Genomic DNA, 16,241 nt, shown 5'->3' on the forward strand with positions numbered 1-16,241 from the left:
TTTTGGACATACTTGGCGAATAAAGATGATTCTGATTCTGATTCTGATTCTGACAGGACGGGATGTGGCAAATGAGCAAGGCATTGCTACTGATGAGTGGTGCGGTGGGATTCTTTCTTGAGCGTCTACACCTCTTAAGCACCTGTGAGTTGATATGTTAGTGTAAGCTGTGTTGTGATTAGCGGCCTCAAACGTCTTAGCGACTGAGCGCCATATCACGTGCATGTCAATCAACTGGTGTACAGAGTGGCTGAGCCGGCACATCGGGGAAGGGAGGTACCCAGCCCGACCAGTCCCAAAGGGAGGGGCACCGGACCACCGCCCCCCACATATTAACTTGATCGTGTGGAGTCAACGTTTGCGCATAACAGATGAGGCCATGTTTTAAAGTGCTCTCTATTCTCGTAAATTGGCAAACGTACGCCGTGACGTCATTTCCCGGTCGGCTTTTCTGAGCCTTCTTGCGAGCCGTCGGTCGCCACGGCAACGCTGCCGATGGCCGCCAAGGAGCGAACTCCCTTCTCCGTCTGCAGCGTTAAACGCGGCTCACTTCTGCTTTGGATCCGTTTTTCCGAACACTAGAGCCGCGTCCTAAAATGGCGCCGAAGCTCCCTTTTACCTCCTCCTAGTGTAAAACAACAACAACAACAAAAGTGACGCTTACACAAAGACGTCGGAGCTGTCCCTCAACCGAGTTTTGTGTTCAAACGGCGACAGTGGCGCGTCACAGCGGACAACGAGTTGATCCACGACGACGACGACGAAGAGGAAGAAGACAATAGATGGACGTGAGCCCAGAAGAAGAAACACAACAAGAGGCGCAACAACGTCTCTCTTTTTTTATGCTGACCTCTGACACCAGGTGAGCAACCGGAGATAATGGCGACCATTAGCGTGCTCCTCACAAGAGCGCCCCGCCGCTGCCAGCACGTTATTTGTCTTTGCTGGGTTTCGAGGTCATTGTGTATTTCTGTGAACTTCTTGGCTTCCGAGCTCAAATGGATGAGTGAGCGACAGCAGGTCTGAGCGGCATCCGTACCAGCCCACGGGCTTCCTCCCGACGCTCGCCTGACGTCAGAGGACACGAGCGATCACGAGAAACGGTCAACGGAAGCTAACGGGAGAAGCCCGGGCGAGTGACGTCAGATGATGACGATGCTCTGTTCTGTTTCCCGCAGACATCCTGCACGTGTGACCTTCATGGTGGCTGAGAATGAGCGTAAGAAAAAAGGAGAGCAGTAATAGCTTTATTCTGGATGCTCACTTGAAAGTGACTGTTTACAAAGTGCTTTGTAAAGCACAGATAAGACAAAAAGGACACAATCTAAAAAGCATAACAACCCGAACGAACGGAGTTGGTCGTAAAACGTCTTAGTCGATGTGGCTAAACTGTGTCAAAGTCTCCTTGCGCCACACTCGTTGGCCAACTCATCGCGTGGGCTTATCTGGCTAAACCTTTCGTCGCACCGCCGATTTGCCATTGGATCGCGATCCGGACTATTTGCAGGCCACGACATTGACGTTGAATATTTGTACAGTTTGTTTCTCTGTGGCAAGCGGTATTATCATCTTGAAAAAGGATCTTATCGCCACGGAATCCAAAAAGTGTCCAAATTTATTGAACGACTCGCTGCCACCTACATTGTGCACATGCAGCCCCATACCATCATCATCATCATCATCATCATCATCATCCATTTTCTGTAGCGCTCGTCCTCACGAGGGTCGCGGGCGCGCTGGAGCCCATCCTGGCCCACGCCGGGCGAGAGGTCGCCGGCCAATCGCAGCCCCTCCCATCAAATTCCCGCTTTCTTCCGGCACTCGTCGTTCCGCCGTCGTAACCTTGCCCAATGCCGATTCGCCATTGCTCGCTGAATATCACATTGATCCAGTCATCCGCAGGGCGCCATTACTTTTCTTCCGCCCGCAAGTTGTCTCGTTCTCTCCTTTGTTTTAACTGCCACCTCTCGCGTTGGAGCCATTATTCATATCAATCCACTTGGCGCAACGGCTGTCCAAGGTGTGAGCGCTATTATTTGACTGCTTGTTAACTCGCAGATTCAATCTGATGTCGGTGTTTGTTACAGAGCTGAAAATGACAAGACTCCATATTTTTCATCAAAATGCGACTGGGTGAGTTGACGTCAAGTCCCTCTGCTGTTGTCTTCCCGCTCAGGTTGTTCCTGTTTTTGGATTGGCCGTGCCCCTGCCCGCCATCATCATGATGGGCGTCACACTCTACATGCTCGTCCTGGCCCTCGTCCTCTGGATACGATTCTGCCTCAAGGTCTGTGCCGGCCACTCGCAAACAAAGCCGGCGAGATATTGAGATGCACCCACCTGTGTTAAAGGAGCGCTGCTCGCCGGCGTGCGAGTCGTGCTGTCCGAGCTTCTCCGTGTGGGATCGCTGTTTCAGACTGGCGCAGTCGTGCGACTGCCGGCCGCCGACGGTGCGCTCGTGTCTGACGGGTATCGGCTCGGCGCCCTCGGTGAGACACCCCGCGCAAAACGCGACGGGTCGTTTGACTTAAATTGTCCAATTCCTCCGACTCCAGCCTCTCAACAGCATGTGTTCTCTTGATTTCCTCCACGAAAGCAGACTGATTATATTTTGTGTTTAGTCAAAAGAAGACATTTGCAAGCATCTGCCGGTACTTTGGAAATCAACGATCAATATGTTTGCCTATTTTCCGACATGTTAGGATCAAAAAAGTAACGGAATCATAATTAATGTGCATTTTCTGCTCTGTCAACTTGAAATGATAGCAATTAAAAAGGTTGTTCAGTCCAATTAATCAAAAGAATAATGGACAGAATAATTATTCAAATATGTGTTAGTTGCAGCCCTAATATAATGGTTTTTTTTTTCAGAATACAAGGCATAACATTCCAAGGGTAAAGATGTAGTTTTCATTTATGTCTTTATTTTATATATATATATAAACCTGTCCTGTTCAGCTGCACGGCCATGCAGAACGGTGGATCTGTATGCCTTTTGTGATGGAACGGCTTGCCTGTGCAACAGGGGAGTTGGAAATAATTGTAATTATGTTTTTAATCCTTCTGATGCTTATTGAAAATGCAGCCGGACAGAAACGGGCTTTAATGGATCGATCAAAGGACAAGTGGAGTCAGGGTGCGAGCCACAGCAGGACAATAGATAGACACACTCGATATTCGACCACAAATAACGTTACAAAGGCGGCATCACCATGCCGACTGGTGAGCACGTCTGCCTCACAGTTCTGAGGACCGGGGTTCAAATCCCGGCCCCGCCTGTGTGGAGTTTGCATGTTCTCCCCGCGCCTGCGTGGCTTTTCTCCGGGCACTCCGGTTTCCTCCCACATCCCAAAAACATGCATGCTAGCTTCATTGACGACTCTAAAATTGCCCGTAGGTGTGAATGTGAGTGCGAATGGTTGTTTGTCTATATGTGCCCTGGGATTGGCTGGCGACCGGTTCAGGGTGTACCCCGCCTCTCGCCCAGAGTCAGCCGGGATAGGCTCCAGCACCCCCGCGGCCCTACTCAGGAGAAGCGGCATGGCAAATGAATGAATTTTAATTTGTGTTAGGATTATGAAGGGGGGGGGGGGGGTCCTTGTAAAAACATCAGTGGACCCCAAAAAGTTGAGAACCCCTTTTTCCACACACACGCACGCGCACTCTCACACATTAACCTGAGTCAGAACAGTAACTGTCATTTGTGTTTGCAGGTTTCCAAGTGGGATTGCGCGTGCACGTGTCAGCCCCCAGACTGCGAGTCGTGCAACTGTCTGTGCTTCGAGATCCGCATCAAGTAGTCCTGCACCGCTCTCCAGACGCACAACAATTTTGAAAGACTATCATTTAACGCAGCTGGACTCAACACATGTCAAAGCAAGTGGACTGAATGCATTTAACATCATTTCCAAGTGTATTCAACATGAATGGACTGAAGTGAACCTGGAGCAGAACATCGAACCAAACACAACACTGCAAACGACACATGCGTGTCAATGTGCCATCTTGCTGTTTCTCTTTTGAGTGTGACAACATTCTTGAGTGCACGAAGTCCCATTGAAGTGCCATTTAGTTTGTTTTATTACAACCCCAATTCCAATGAAGTTGGGACGTTGTGTTAAACATAAATAAAAACAGAATACAATGATTTGCAAATCATGTTCAACCTATATTTAAGTGAATACAGTACAAAGACAAGATATTTCATGTTCAAACTAATAAACTTTATTGTTTTTAGCAAACAATCATGAACTTAGAATTTTATGGCTGCAGCACGTTCCAAAAAAGCTGGGACAGGTGGAAAGTTGAGGAATGCTCATCAAACACGTGTTTGGAACATCCCGCAGGTGAACAGGCTCATTGGGAACAGGTGATTGCTTTCCTGAATTGCTCAGTCATTCACAAGCCAAGATGGGGCGAGGTTCACCTCTTTGTGAACAAGTGCGTGAGAAAGTAGTCCTCAACAGTTTAAGGACAATGTTCCTCAACGTACAATTGCAAGGAATTTGGGGATTTCATCATCTACGGTCCATAATGTCATCAAAAGGTTCACAGAGTCTGGAGAAACCACTGCATGTAAGCGGCGAGGCCGAAAACCAACATTGAATGCCCGTGACCTTCGATCCCTCAGGCGGCACTGCATCAAAAAATGACATCGATGTGTAAAGGATATCACCACATAGGCTCAGGAACACTTCAGAAAACCAATGTCAGTAAATAAAGTTCGGCGCTACATCCGTAAGTGCAACTTAAAAAACTCTACTATGCAAAGCAAAAGCCATTTATCAACAACACCCAGAAACGCCGCCGGCTTCTCTGGGCCCGAGCACATCAAAGATGGACTGACGCAAAGTGGAAAAGTGTTCTGTGGTCCGTCGAGTCCACAGTTCAAATTGTTTTTTGGAAATTGTGGACGTCGTGTCCTCCGGGCCAAAGAGGACAAGAACCATCCGGACTGTTATGGACGCAAAGTTGAAAAGCCAGCATCTGTGGGGGTCTGTTAGTGCCAATGGCATGGGTAACTTACACATCTGTGAAGGCACCATTAATGCTGAAAGGTACATACAGGTTTTGGAGAAACATGTGCTGCCATCCAAGCAATGTCTTTTTCATGGACGCCCCGGCTTATTGCAGCAAGACAATGCCAAACCACATTGTGCACGTGGTACAACAGCGTGGCTTTATAGTAAAAGAGTGCGGGTACGAGACTGCGGCACCGCATTATGAAGCGTAAAAACGGAGACCCCGGACAGTTGAACAGCTGAAGCTGTACACGAAGCAAGAATGGGAAAGAATTCCACCTACAAGGCTTCAACAATTCGTGTCCTCAGTTCCCAAATGTTTATTGAATGTTGTTCAAAGAAAAGGTGATGCAACACCGTGGTAAACACGAGCCTGTCCCAGGTTTTTGGGAACGTGTTGCAGCCATAAAATTCTAAGTTGATGATTATTTGCTAAAAACAATCAAGTTTATGAGTCTGAACATGAAATATCTTGTCTTTGTAGTGTATTCAATTCAATATAGGTTGAACATGATTTTGAAATCATTGTATTCTGTTTTTATTTATGTTTAACACGTCCAAACTTCATTGGAATTGTAGACACCTGTAGCACATTTGACTCATTACAAATCCCAAAAGTTTGTATTTTTTTACACTTTATAAACAAACCCTTAAATGTTTAAAAGTGTGACTTTCTGTTTGACCTGATAAGTGTTGATGTGTAATCGATTGTTTGTCTCAATGCAGATCTTTTTGTGTGTGAACCAGGTCAGCCGTACACTTTGAAATTGTTGGACATTAACGTTCATTTATTAAGGACAGTGTTTACACAAATACATGTTTTGACCCAAAACCTTTTCGTCAAGAGGAAGCACTTTATTTTCACATTATCTGGAAAGCTTGCTTGGTGTCAGGAGAATGCAAGGTTCGAGGTTAAAAGAATGACTTTCACATTGTCTTTGGGACATTTGCTGTTTCATTCAGTGGCACAGCACCATCAGGATGGGCTGCAGGCCCGTGGCGACCAACAGCAGCTGGCTGAGGAAGAGCGGCGGAGGAGCGCTGCAGGTGGTGGGTGACAAGAAGTCCCCCACTTCGCGCGTCAGGAAGCTTCTGAAGCGATTGAGCGGAGGGAAAACCGTCACGTTATCCGCCCGGCCGGGGTCGGTCGACAGCACCGCCGCCTGGTACCAGGAGTCGCCCAGCTGGCACATCAATGGACCGCCGCGGTCTTCCTGCGCAGGCGCAAGTCACAAGGCAGGAAGTCACAAAACACACAGGCGGGACAGTCGAGTTGGCGTTTGTTCACCTTTCACACACAAATTGTGTGCAAATTGATACAGATGTTGTACGTGCTGATCATTAGAAGCGTTCGGAGAATTAGTTGCCTCTGGGACAGCAACAATTGCTTTGAACAAGCACCAAAACTGCATGGAAAGTCGGGGCCTCGCACTTTTAACACTCGCAATTTCAAATGCTCGCTCAGGTGTGCGGCGTGTTAAAGCAGGTCAAGCGGTGAGGGTCACCTGGTCCAGTGGCAGAAGTTGCGTACAAATGTTGTCAGCGGTCGACGCGTTCCCACAGTCCAGCAGCGAAGTCTGGACCTCCTGCAAGGCCTGCTCCTCTACAGCGTGAAACGGGGAGAAGATGATGGTGAGAAAATGCCAAGGAGCGGCGTCACACTGGCGACCGATCCGCACATGCGCACGCTCGCCTAGTTGCGATTTGCCGTTAAAGCTAAGGTACTTCCTGTGAACATCAAAGACAAAAGTAGCGGCTGCACCTCCTCCTCGGTCCGCGCTCCATCCGGCGGCCCAGCAGGGGGACCCGGCGGCGAAGGTCTGCCCGCTCTCTATGCAGATGGGCTGAATGAAGGTGGAGAGCGGCGGCGGGCTGGCGAGGTGCAGGATTGCCACATTTGGACCGGACTCCGTGCTGGTTGCGATGCTGATCACGCTCGCCGCCACCTCAAAGCTGTTGGAGCCATTCTGCCTCCAGCGACCGAGGAAGACGGTCCAGTCCGGCGCAGCGGACCTGCGCAGGACAAGCCCGACTTGAGCATACGACACGGCCATAGCGATCCGTCAGAGGTGGGAGTTAACGCTCCTGACGGGAGACCCTCACAATACGTTTGGGTCTGCCAGGTCGGACCGGTATCTTCAACCTCCGTGAGACCCGACATACCACCAAGTCGTGATTGATTAACGATTAGCGCATGTATGAACACCCGCTACGCAGAGGTGGCTAGGAACGCGCTACATTTACTCAAGTCACATTTTGGGTACTCGTTCGAGTTCTTTTTACTTTTACACGACTATTTATGTTCGGACAAAAATGGTACTTTTACTCCGTTACAATAATCTCTCTAAACCTCGCTACTTTCATTTATCAATAATTGCGCGCGCAATCTATTTTTAGACTTTCGTTTTCGATTTCCGCACGGGGCGCCGTTGCTCCAATCCGCCGTGATTACCACGGCGACACAGTTTGGCGCAAGTTCATCAATCAAACGACACGAGAAAGTCACACGTCCGCACAAAGTCGTCCTCTTCACCGAAGTGACTCGTGTTTACATTACAGACTACGAAAAACAACAACATGCGGCGTCGTTTTGTCACTGTCCAAACTTGAATGTTTCAACCCACTTCTAACTTGAGAAAACACCTTTGGGAAGTCGGAGATGTTTTTTGCTGTTTTCGGCTGTGCATATGGCAACATTAGCACTAGCGACATTAGCTGTTCGCACTTTTATGGTCACGAGCAACTGCATCTCCGGAGTGCGTTGTGCTCGCTCTCTGTCTTTGTAAAACGGGTAAAAGACCAGTTACGACAGAACAGCTCTTGCAACGGTGACCTGGCCAAGAAGGCCGCAAGTTAAACGGCAAGTCCAAGCCAATCGCATTCCGGTTTACTTTCACCTCCCTTCTCAAAAAGATTGAGTTGTACAAATTCTAGGTCACATTAATGGCGGAAAACGTTTTTAAGTGATTTATCAAAAACCTGGCATTTGAACAGGGGTGTGTATACTTTTTATATCCACTGCAGCCTTTTGTAATCTGCTCGGCGAGCAGTTTAACATTTAGCATACGACCATTTCTTGGAGCTGACTTTGCCTTCATTTGTTATTTCACGCATTTTATTTGATTAAGATTTCATTTCTTATGTTTTAGATCAAGTGATACTGTTCAGCAATATCTGAATTTGCACATTCCTATTTTAGTTCTTTTTATTTTATTTGCCGCTTATGCTCTGTTTTTTCACTGAGCACTTTCTTACTCAAGTAATTATTAGGAGGTAAAAAGTTTTACTTTGACTTGAGTACATTTTGTTTGAGTCGCCAAAAGAGAGACCTTTTCCATTTCCCCGCGACTTCCTAGCCTCCAGGAGAATCCAGGAAACGTCACTCTTCGAAACAGTTGCCAGCGCCGCATTAGAACATTCGTGCGCCGACTCGATGCCTTACCGCGTGACGCATTGTGCGCTAGTAAGCACGGCGTCCTCAGCCACCAGCGTGCCGCCACATACGTGTGCCCCCCTCAAGTGCAGGCTGGCCATCCAGGGCCAAGAGCCTGCCAGAGCCGACGCCGATCCGGAGCCCGACAGGCGCCCGTTCAAAGGAGCGCGTCCGCACAACACCGCTGCGGGAAACAAATGGCAGAGGACACCGTTTGCAACCTGTTTGGGAAATGTTGACACTCTGAAACGCTTATTCTTTGGAAACATCGTGACAAAGTACATTTTGTAAACAGTCAATTGACAGCCTTCCAGCACAATTACGTTGTTTTCAATTTAATCAATGAAACTTATGTACTATTTTTTTTTTTTTTTCGACAGAGCTAATGTACTTTTTTTACACAGCAACAACAATTGAGGTTTCAGGTAACGTACTTTGTAAACATTCAATTTGGAGTTTTGTAAACAAAGCGGTGGGCGGCGCTGCTCACGTGGGCGCGTGCTGGTGACGGTGGGCGACGCGGTCCCGCCGGTGGGCGGCGCGGTCCCGCCGGTGGGCGGCGCGGTCCCGCCGGTGGGCGGCGGGTTGCCGCAGCTAACCGCCGAGTCCGGGTCAGCGCCCGGGGACGTGAAGGTGACGAAGCCTGGCAGGTTGTCGTTGCCCGCGTGGCCGCTGATCCAATCCTGGTACCGGGAGACCCGTGCGTAGACGCCCGGAAACTCCGGCCGGGCGCAACCTTGTCCGAAGCTGACCACCCCGCTCTGGACCCACACGGACCCTTGTTTGCTCACCATGGGACCACCCGAATCACCCTGTAAAACACGCCAGTCTCCTTTTTTTTGCGGAACCACTTTTGCTTTTGTGTTATCATTGAGAGACACCAATCAAGTGACAAATCCACCGGGATTCTCAGTTTCGAGCGAAAGTTTCAAAGCCACCTAATAGCCGCGTTCACTCCCTGCTCCCTAAGAACTATACAAATCATTTTTAGTGCAGTTATATCGCCCATCATATCCAAATCCCTATGTACGACTGGCATTGTACAAATGAACTTTGGTGCGTATTGAAAAGCATGAAAGCGCTCGAGTCACCTGACAGGCGTCCTTTCCGCCCTCTCTCAGGCCCGCGCAAATCATGTTGCCGCTGATTCTCAATCCCGTCGCCGTGTAGTCGCAATTGCACTGGCGGTTTCCGACCACAGGAACCTCCACCTCCATCAGGTCCTGGGGGGGTGGTAGGGGAACTGCACGTGCACACAAACAGCAACTCGATTTGGGGGTTTGCCATCAATTTGAAACACGGAAGCGTCCGTGACCATTTAAGCTTTCCCGCCGACGTTCCGGTTTTCGGAAACATCAAAGATCATTTACAGGTTTCGACTAATCGAACTTGTTTTTGGAAACGTCGAAGACATTTTACAGTTCCATAATGTACTTTTTGTTCGCATCAAAGACGACGTAGAGTGCAGCTTAGCCAACTTGTTTTTGTAAACAGAATACAAATTGGAGAAGTTGTCACGATAAAGCGAATGTGTTTTTTTGTAAACAAAAGACATTTTAGAGCTTTCAGGGACCTTAAGGTACTTTTTGTTTGCCAAAAACACAATCAAAGCCAATGTACAGGTACGTCCTTTTTTTTGTGAACATCAGCCGACAGTTTGCAGTTTTCAATACTTGTGTAAACATCAGACAATTTGGAGTCAAGACAGAGACAAAACCATAGTGTGTGTTTTTGTAAACAAAAGATACGTTTTCAGGGACCCTAAGGTACTTTTTGTAAAAAGAAAATTCAGACAACTTTGATGTACTTTTGAATAAGCATGAAAGGCAATCGGGAGTGTGGACCGACCTCCCGAGCCGATGCTGCCCCACCCGGTGACCCAGCTGGCGATTCCGGTGAAGAAGGAGCTCGGGGCGGCGGCCAGGCAGACGGGCCGGACGAAGTTGTCGAAGGTGACGGGCGAGGAAAGCCTCAACAGGGCCACGTCGTTGTCGAAGGTGGCGGGGTTGTAGTCGGGATGGGGGATGGTCTCGGTGACCCTGCGGCTTACCTCGTTGGGATTGGAACCCTGCTGGCGCTGACGACCCAAAAACGCAGTGACAGCTCTCGTACTGCGCACGCACACACACACACACACACCGTGACATTATGGGCCTGCAAAAAAAGTCGATCTACTCCTCCATTGACAGCAATGTTAATTTGAATGCCTATAGAAAAGGAACATACAGTATGCATGTGTTCTCAGATAGCTATCTCGCTATATGTTAGCATAGCAACTGTTACCATGTTAGCATTTGAGCTCTCCTATTTGGAAATAGTACCTAATCGCAGGCGCAGTGTAAAATCACTCTGCCGCAGTGCGTTCGCTACTCAGGTTGTTAGCTTGATATATGCTATCTTAGTCACTGTTAGCATGTTAGCATTATGTCATTATTCTTAATTTTGCTGATGTTATTATTGTTTTTATGTTATAATGATTTTGTTTTGAAAAGCAGCGAATCAGATTGTTGGGACAGAATCATTTCCACGCTGCTCCCGGCCACCGAGGGTCATTCTCGCACCGTACTTTGGGTAGGATGCTATCAGCTGGGATGCTCATGTAGTTTTGGGCTGGGTTGGTGAAGAACAAAAAAAGGGATTTTTATAGTATATATAATATGGTTCTATATGCCGCTGATGGAGTAGCGGTCCGCTCGCCCGACTTTGGTGACGGTGCGAATGTGAGTGCGAACGGTTGTCCGTGGATGGATAGATGGATAGTCCTATATTTTGGACAATAACTGTGTCTTTTTGAAAACAAAAAGAGTCATGTTACAAGAATAAAGTTATATTTTTGAAATTCAGTTCAGATTTGACGTTCTTCCCTTGTCAGATTCTTTCTTTAGTAGCATAATATCACAACTTTATATTGGGGGGGGAAAAAACTTTATTCGCATAAGGTTACATCTTTTTATTAGAAAAAAAGATTTTTTTTTTTTTTTCAAAAATATGAATTTGTTATTGGAATGTTAACATTTATCTGAAAAATATTTTTGTTGTTGTTGTTAACATTTATCTGAAAATTATTTTATTTTTTCTTAATGCCAACATTTATCTGAAAAAGAATACATTTTTTGTTCATGTTAACATTTATCTGAAAAATAGTACATTATGGGGTCCACGCACACGGTAGATTATGGATTATGAGGTCCCTTTGGAAAAAACCCCCAAATATTCTGGACCCCAAAATTTGGAGGATGCAGATGCTTGCGTGTGTGCGCGTTTCTGACCTCCTAAAGCAGTGCGCAGCCGACAGCACCCACTCGCTGTTGATGAGTGAGCCCCCGCAGAAGTGTGTCCCGGAGCGGTGCAGGCTCACCTGCCAGGGCCACGCACCCGACGGGGCCGCCTGACCCCCCACAATACGGCTGTTGAGCGGGGGCTGCCCGCACACTGAAAATACACGCGCACGCAAGGTGAGGGTGGGCAAACGTTTGTGCTCAAGGCCCACGTTAGATTTCGCCAATAAACACACGGGCCTGCTTTAGTTTGGGATTAAACAAGAGAAACAAATTCAAATGTGTCAAAAAATTTCTTCTAAAAAGAGAATTCAACGACTATTGAATAAATATACTTGTAAATGTTTTTATTTTACTCATCTTGTATTTGAATAGTTATGATAAATACCGTAACTGATCATTTGACACATGATTACAAAAATCAATTAAGAAGGGATACATTCGTCAATTATTTGAGAAACGAATACACATTTTAAAAGTCAATACACACATTTTATTTGAACAACGGCTAAATAAGTGGTATGTACAGTATCAAATTGACGTTTACAAAAAGTGGGAAAGGAAGGCGAGGACTCACCATCTAGTTGCGCTCCACACTCTGAAGAGGAAAAAGGCAAAAAGAACCAAAATGTCATTCAAACATTTTCACATTTCAAAAGCTGCACATTATTTTAGCTAACTAATTCATCCATCAATCACGTGATAAAATGTGACGCTTGATCGTGTTGTGTTTGGCAATAATATCCAATGCGGTTTATATTACATGAATCATAAATGTGTTATTACTTGATTGAAAGGTCGACAAACAGCAAAATGAATCTTTACAAACGCAAACAAGTTCTTTCGTGTCAATCGCAGCGGTAATATTTTGTTGCCATCAGGCATTTCTCTTTCGAGTATTCCGAGTATATTTGAACACCCAAAATTCAGCAGTCATCGTTTGAGTTATTAAAAAACCGCCCAACTAAGCGACTGTTTCTGACAACTTCCACCAAACCTGCGCCGAAGCCTAGCTATCAGAAGACATGTATCACTCCTTTCATGATTTGATTTGAATCCCATTGTTCAGTGTGCAATGCCAAGAATGTTAACCAACAAGAAGATGGAGAATGAAAATCAAGATAATGAGAGATAAGAGGAAGTCTAAATGTTTTGCAAAGAGCTGGAAATCACGGTGTTGTCATCTTTAATCGTCTTAGCTTCCGCGTCTCGCCGTCCGACTGGTTTTGACTGTGACGTTTTGGAGATCAGCTACTCGGCAAAACAATGGGTTCGGAAATAGTCGTCATTGCTTACTCCTGAATCACCACAGTCTATATGTACTCCCTTATGACCATATTGGGATTTTTTAGTGGAGGAACGATCTCGGTCCACTTTATAACGCCTGCGGCTATTTTGGATAAAGTCCTTCGTTAAGTTAGCGCCCCCCCGGAATTCAGGACAAATCAGCCCCTGAGACCAGTTTGACTGAGCAACATGACATTTTGTGGACATGTCTATCTTGACAGGATGCAGGGGAAAAGTCTTATGGATCCATGTCCCACTATGAACAGAAAGTCAGCTATTTTGGTGGGTTAGGGCCAAATTTCTTCAGTTGCGGCCCCTGGAAAGTAAACAGACAAAACGATCAGCTCATGACACCACTTTGACGGATCAACGTGAAATTGGGTGGACACGTCTATCATGACAGGACGCACGCGGAAGTCTCAAGGACCCGTGTCTGAATATCAACAGGAAGTCAGCCCTTTCGGTTGGAAGGACCCATTTTGGCCAAATTCCTACTGTAACACCCTTCCCGAAAGTTAGGGGAAAAACAGGCCCTGACACCAGTTTGACTGTTCAACGTGAAATTGGGTGGACAGGATGCACCAAAAAGTCTCAAGACTCCTGACTAAACGTGAACAGCAAGTTGGGCCTTTTGGTTGGAAGCAGCTGCTTTGGCTACATTTCATCAATAGTGCTCCGCGGAAAGAAGACTTACTACGTTTGGAGCGGCCAGGCTAAGCGACGTGGCTACATGACGGCCATGTTGGCGGGGGCGACGTTCCCATTAAAGGCAATGCATTGACATTCACAATAATTATGAGCTTGCTCATTTCTCAACCGATTTGTATGCGCTTTGTGTCGCCGTAGGCGCGCAGCTTAAAGGAGTGTTTTTGCAGACACGGGGCGACTCGAGTCCAATGTCGGCTCAAGTTGCTAGTTTTATGACTTGCGCCTTGCTTGCCAAATACTTCAGAAAGACTTGACTGAAGACTTGGTATCCAAGACACTTGACTTGACAAGTCATGTCGTTGAGAGTTGGAAATCTTTATTTGAATTGAGACAGTTTGCCTTTTTTTTTTTGTTTTGTTTTGAAAGTAAGAAATCACTTTTTTTGGGGGTTCATTAACGGCAACCTGGCAACGCCCGTCTGCATTGTTGCGCACTTGCCAGTGTGACGTAGCCACCTGCACGAACAACAGTGGAAGGAGCTCCAAAGAGAATCCAATTTGGATTCCGGGATGATGTTGTCGAAGTCTGCAAAAAGGGGTTGCCGACCCGCGTGGTCTGCGACTTGCGCATGAAAGACAACAACAGCGTTCGTCACTACACGACTTGGCTGGCTGGTCAAACATGACATTTCGTAGACTGGTTTGGGACGATCACAAATAAAAATGATGTGATTGTGAACGTTTTAGTAAAGCTAAATAATGTAACTAGGGACGGGACGGTTTATGATAATTGTCTGAATTTAACGAGAGGACACAGGACGCAGATTTGTTCACATTCCCTTTTTTGAAGATGGCAACATTTTGATGTCATGTATTATTCCCTTAATTATGAGTCTCTTTCCGCAGCGGTCGACTGGTCGGCACATCCGCCTCACCGTTCTGAGGACCGGGGTTCAATCCCGGCCCCGCCTGTGTGGAGTTTGCTCTTTCATTCTCCGTTAGCCCACTAAGCAGACATCTCATTCTACTTGACCAACAGAAAAGCGTCTCGACGTTTTTGCTGAATGTTGTCCTCTTAAGAAGCGCAGGGGCTACAAGGCTGTCATCACAATGTACACACCGTAGTTTGTTGAAACAACAAATGTCAGTTACATTGAGTTTGAAAAAAAAAAAATAAAAATGTTAAGAAAATCAAATATAAAGTATGTAAAACGGTGACAAAGTGGGACTGGTAAACTGCGATGATGTAAATGCTGACCCCAGCCCCCAGCCCCCCAAAAAAGATTGTAGCAGTAGTTCAGTATGTACCATAAACGTGCGCACTACTTGCACGTTTCTAAACTGAATCGCAACACCCCTCAAATTGGAGAGCTTATTCATTTATTTGACGGAATGTCTTTTTTCAGCAAGCTTGAAAAGTCTCAAACCATACAGACAGCATTTGGTTGGAATTTCATATTTGAACCATTTTGTATGTTCGTATTTAAAGTATTCACAAAGGTCCATTGCTGTTCATGTTTTATTTTATTTTTTTACACGTTGTCTATTGCATTGCACATGAGGTTCGTTTTTGATGTTTTCAGTACTCACTATAGGGGGCTGGTTTACTCCACAAAAAAATGCTTACTGTTGATGTCAAATATCACAAATATCAAAATGAGTTCTAAGGGTTACAAAAGGTTCGTTTTATAAATCCAATCCATTCCTCTTTTGCTGTTGCTCAACATTTAACGAACCTTTATGGAGTCTCTGGCTCCATTTGAACCCCTGACCTCTGACCTCTGAATTGCGAGACACATGTGCTAACCACTGGACCGCAATGCCTTTGTGCATAAATGCGGCAAATATCGATATCTGGACAAACGAATTTTTGGACTATCCTATACTGCACAGTTCCTGATTTTCAGGGATTTCAGTTCGGTCATCCATAAATGAGCCTGACAGCTGGGAAAAATGACAGAAAGCACAGGACAAAATAGAAACTCCTGTATGAAAAATGTCCTTTTCTGAATTCCAAAACAAAAAAGAGCAACGACAAAATGTCTGACCTGCGATTAGCAGCAGTAGCAGCATTGTGCTCGTCGACGTCGGCACGTCCATGGCAGCGGCGGCAGCGAGAGGATGCTCGACAACCTCCGCAACGGCCAATAAACTCCACGCGCAAGACACGCCCATCTCACCTACCGTGCTTGTGCACTGGCCACGCCCACAAACCTACAGTACAGATAATAATAACAATAGATAGTGATAAGCAAGATAGACAGCTGTTTGTTTTTGAGAACGCAAACAACCAAGAGGAAGAAAAAGTTGATTGGTCGCATTCTTGAACTTCAACGTGGAAGTTGGCTTTCGAAAAACTTGGAAGAATGTCACTTCTGGTTTGGCCCCAAGCTGAAATGTGTGTGTTCATCTTTTAAAAGTTGCGCAGTTCATTCACCTTGTCTGCCAGGGAAAACATCGGACGGGATTCCCCGATCGTCATATTTTCGTTTCACATGAAGTTTGTCCTGGTGTGGAAACTGGAAAAAAAAAAAAAAATTCGTGCTCACACAAATAGTCATGGAAAAAACGATTC

General features: G+C 46.3%; 2 protein-coding genes across 4 annotated transcripts; one reads left to right on the forward strand and one right to left on the reverse strand.

Moving 5' to 3' along the window:
- Window positions 1–252: 252 nt before the first annotated feature.
- Window positions 253–6,006, forward strand: si:ch211-198p11.6 (uncharacterized). Of its 3 annotated transcripts, none has more exons than XM_061700262.1 (5): window positions 255–862; window positions 1,179–1,219; window positions 2,177–2,287; window positions 2,352–2,489; window positions 3,714–6,005. In XM_061700262.1, the coding sequence occupies exons 2-5, from the start codon at window positions 1,214–1,216 to the stop codon at window positions 3,798–3,800; spliced, it is 342 nt and encodes a 113-aa protein (XP_061556246.1). In that variant the 5' UTR covers window positions 255–862; window positions 1,179–1,213; the 3' UTR covers window positions 3,801–6,005. The 3 variants fall into 3 exon arrangements, with proteins under 3 accessions (XP_061556248.1, XP_061556246.1, XP_061556247.1); XM_061700263.1 differs by lacking the exon at window positions 255–862 and adding an exon at window positions 869–1,103; XM_061700264.1 differs by lacking the exon at window positions 1,179–1,219 and having other exon boundaries at window positions 253–862; window positions 3,714–6,006.
- LOC133414705 (transmembrane protease serine 9-like) lies at window positions 5,789–15,809 on the reverse strand. The gene is made up of 10 exons (XM_061700260.1): window positions 15,715–15,809; window positions 12,310–12,330; window positions 11,724–11,886; window positions 10,303–10,565; window positions 9,546–9,697; window positions 8,945–9,266; window positions 8,464–8,638; window positions 6,784–7,034; window positions 6,527–6,624; window positions 5,789–6,235 (listed from the first exon to the last, which is right to left on the reverse strand). The coding sequence occupies exons 1-10, from the start codon at window positions 15,764–15,766 to the stop codon at window positions 5,981–5,983; spliced, it is 1,752 nt and encodes a 583-aa protein (XP_061556244.1). The 5' UTR covers window positions 15,767–15,809; the 3' UTR covers window positions 5,789–5,980.
- Window positions 15,810–16,241: the final 432 nt, after the last annotated feature.

Source organism: Phycodurus eques, chromosome 16 (assembly GCF_024500275.1).
Source record: "Phycodurus eques isolate BA_2022a chromosome 16, UOR_Pequ_1.1, whole genome shotgun sequence".
Classification (NCBI taxonomy): domain Eukaryota; kingdom Metazoa; phylum Chordata; class Actinopteri; order Syngnathiformes; family Syngnathidae; genus Phycodurus; species Phycodurus eques.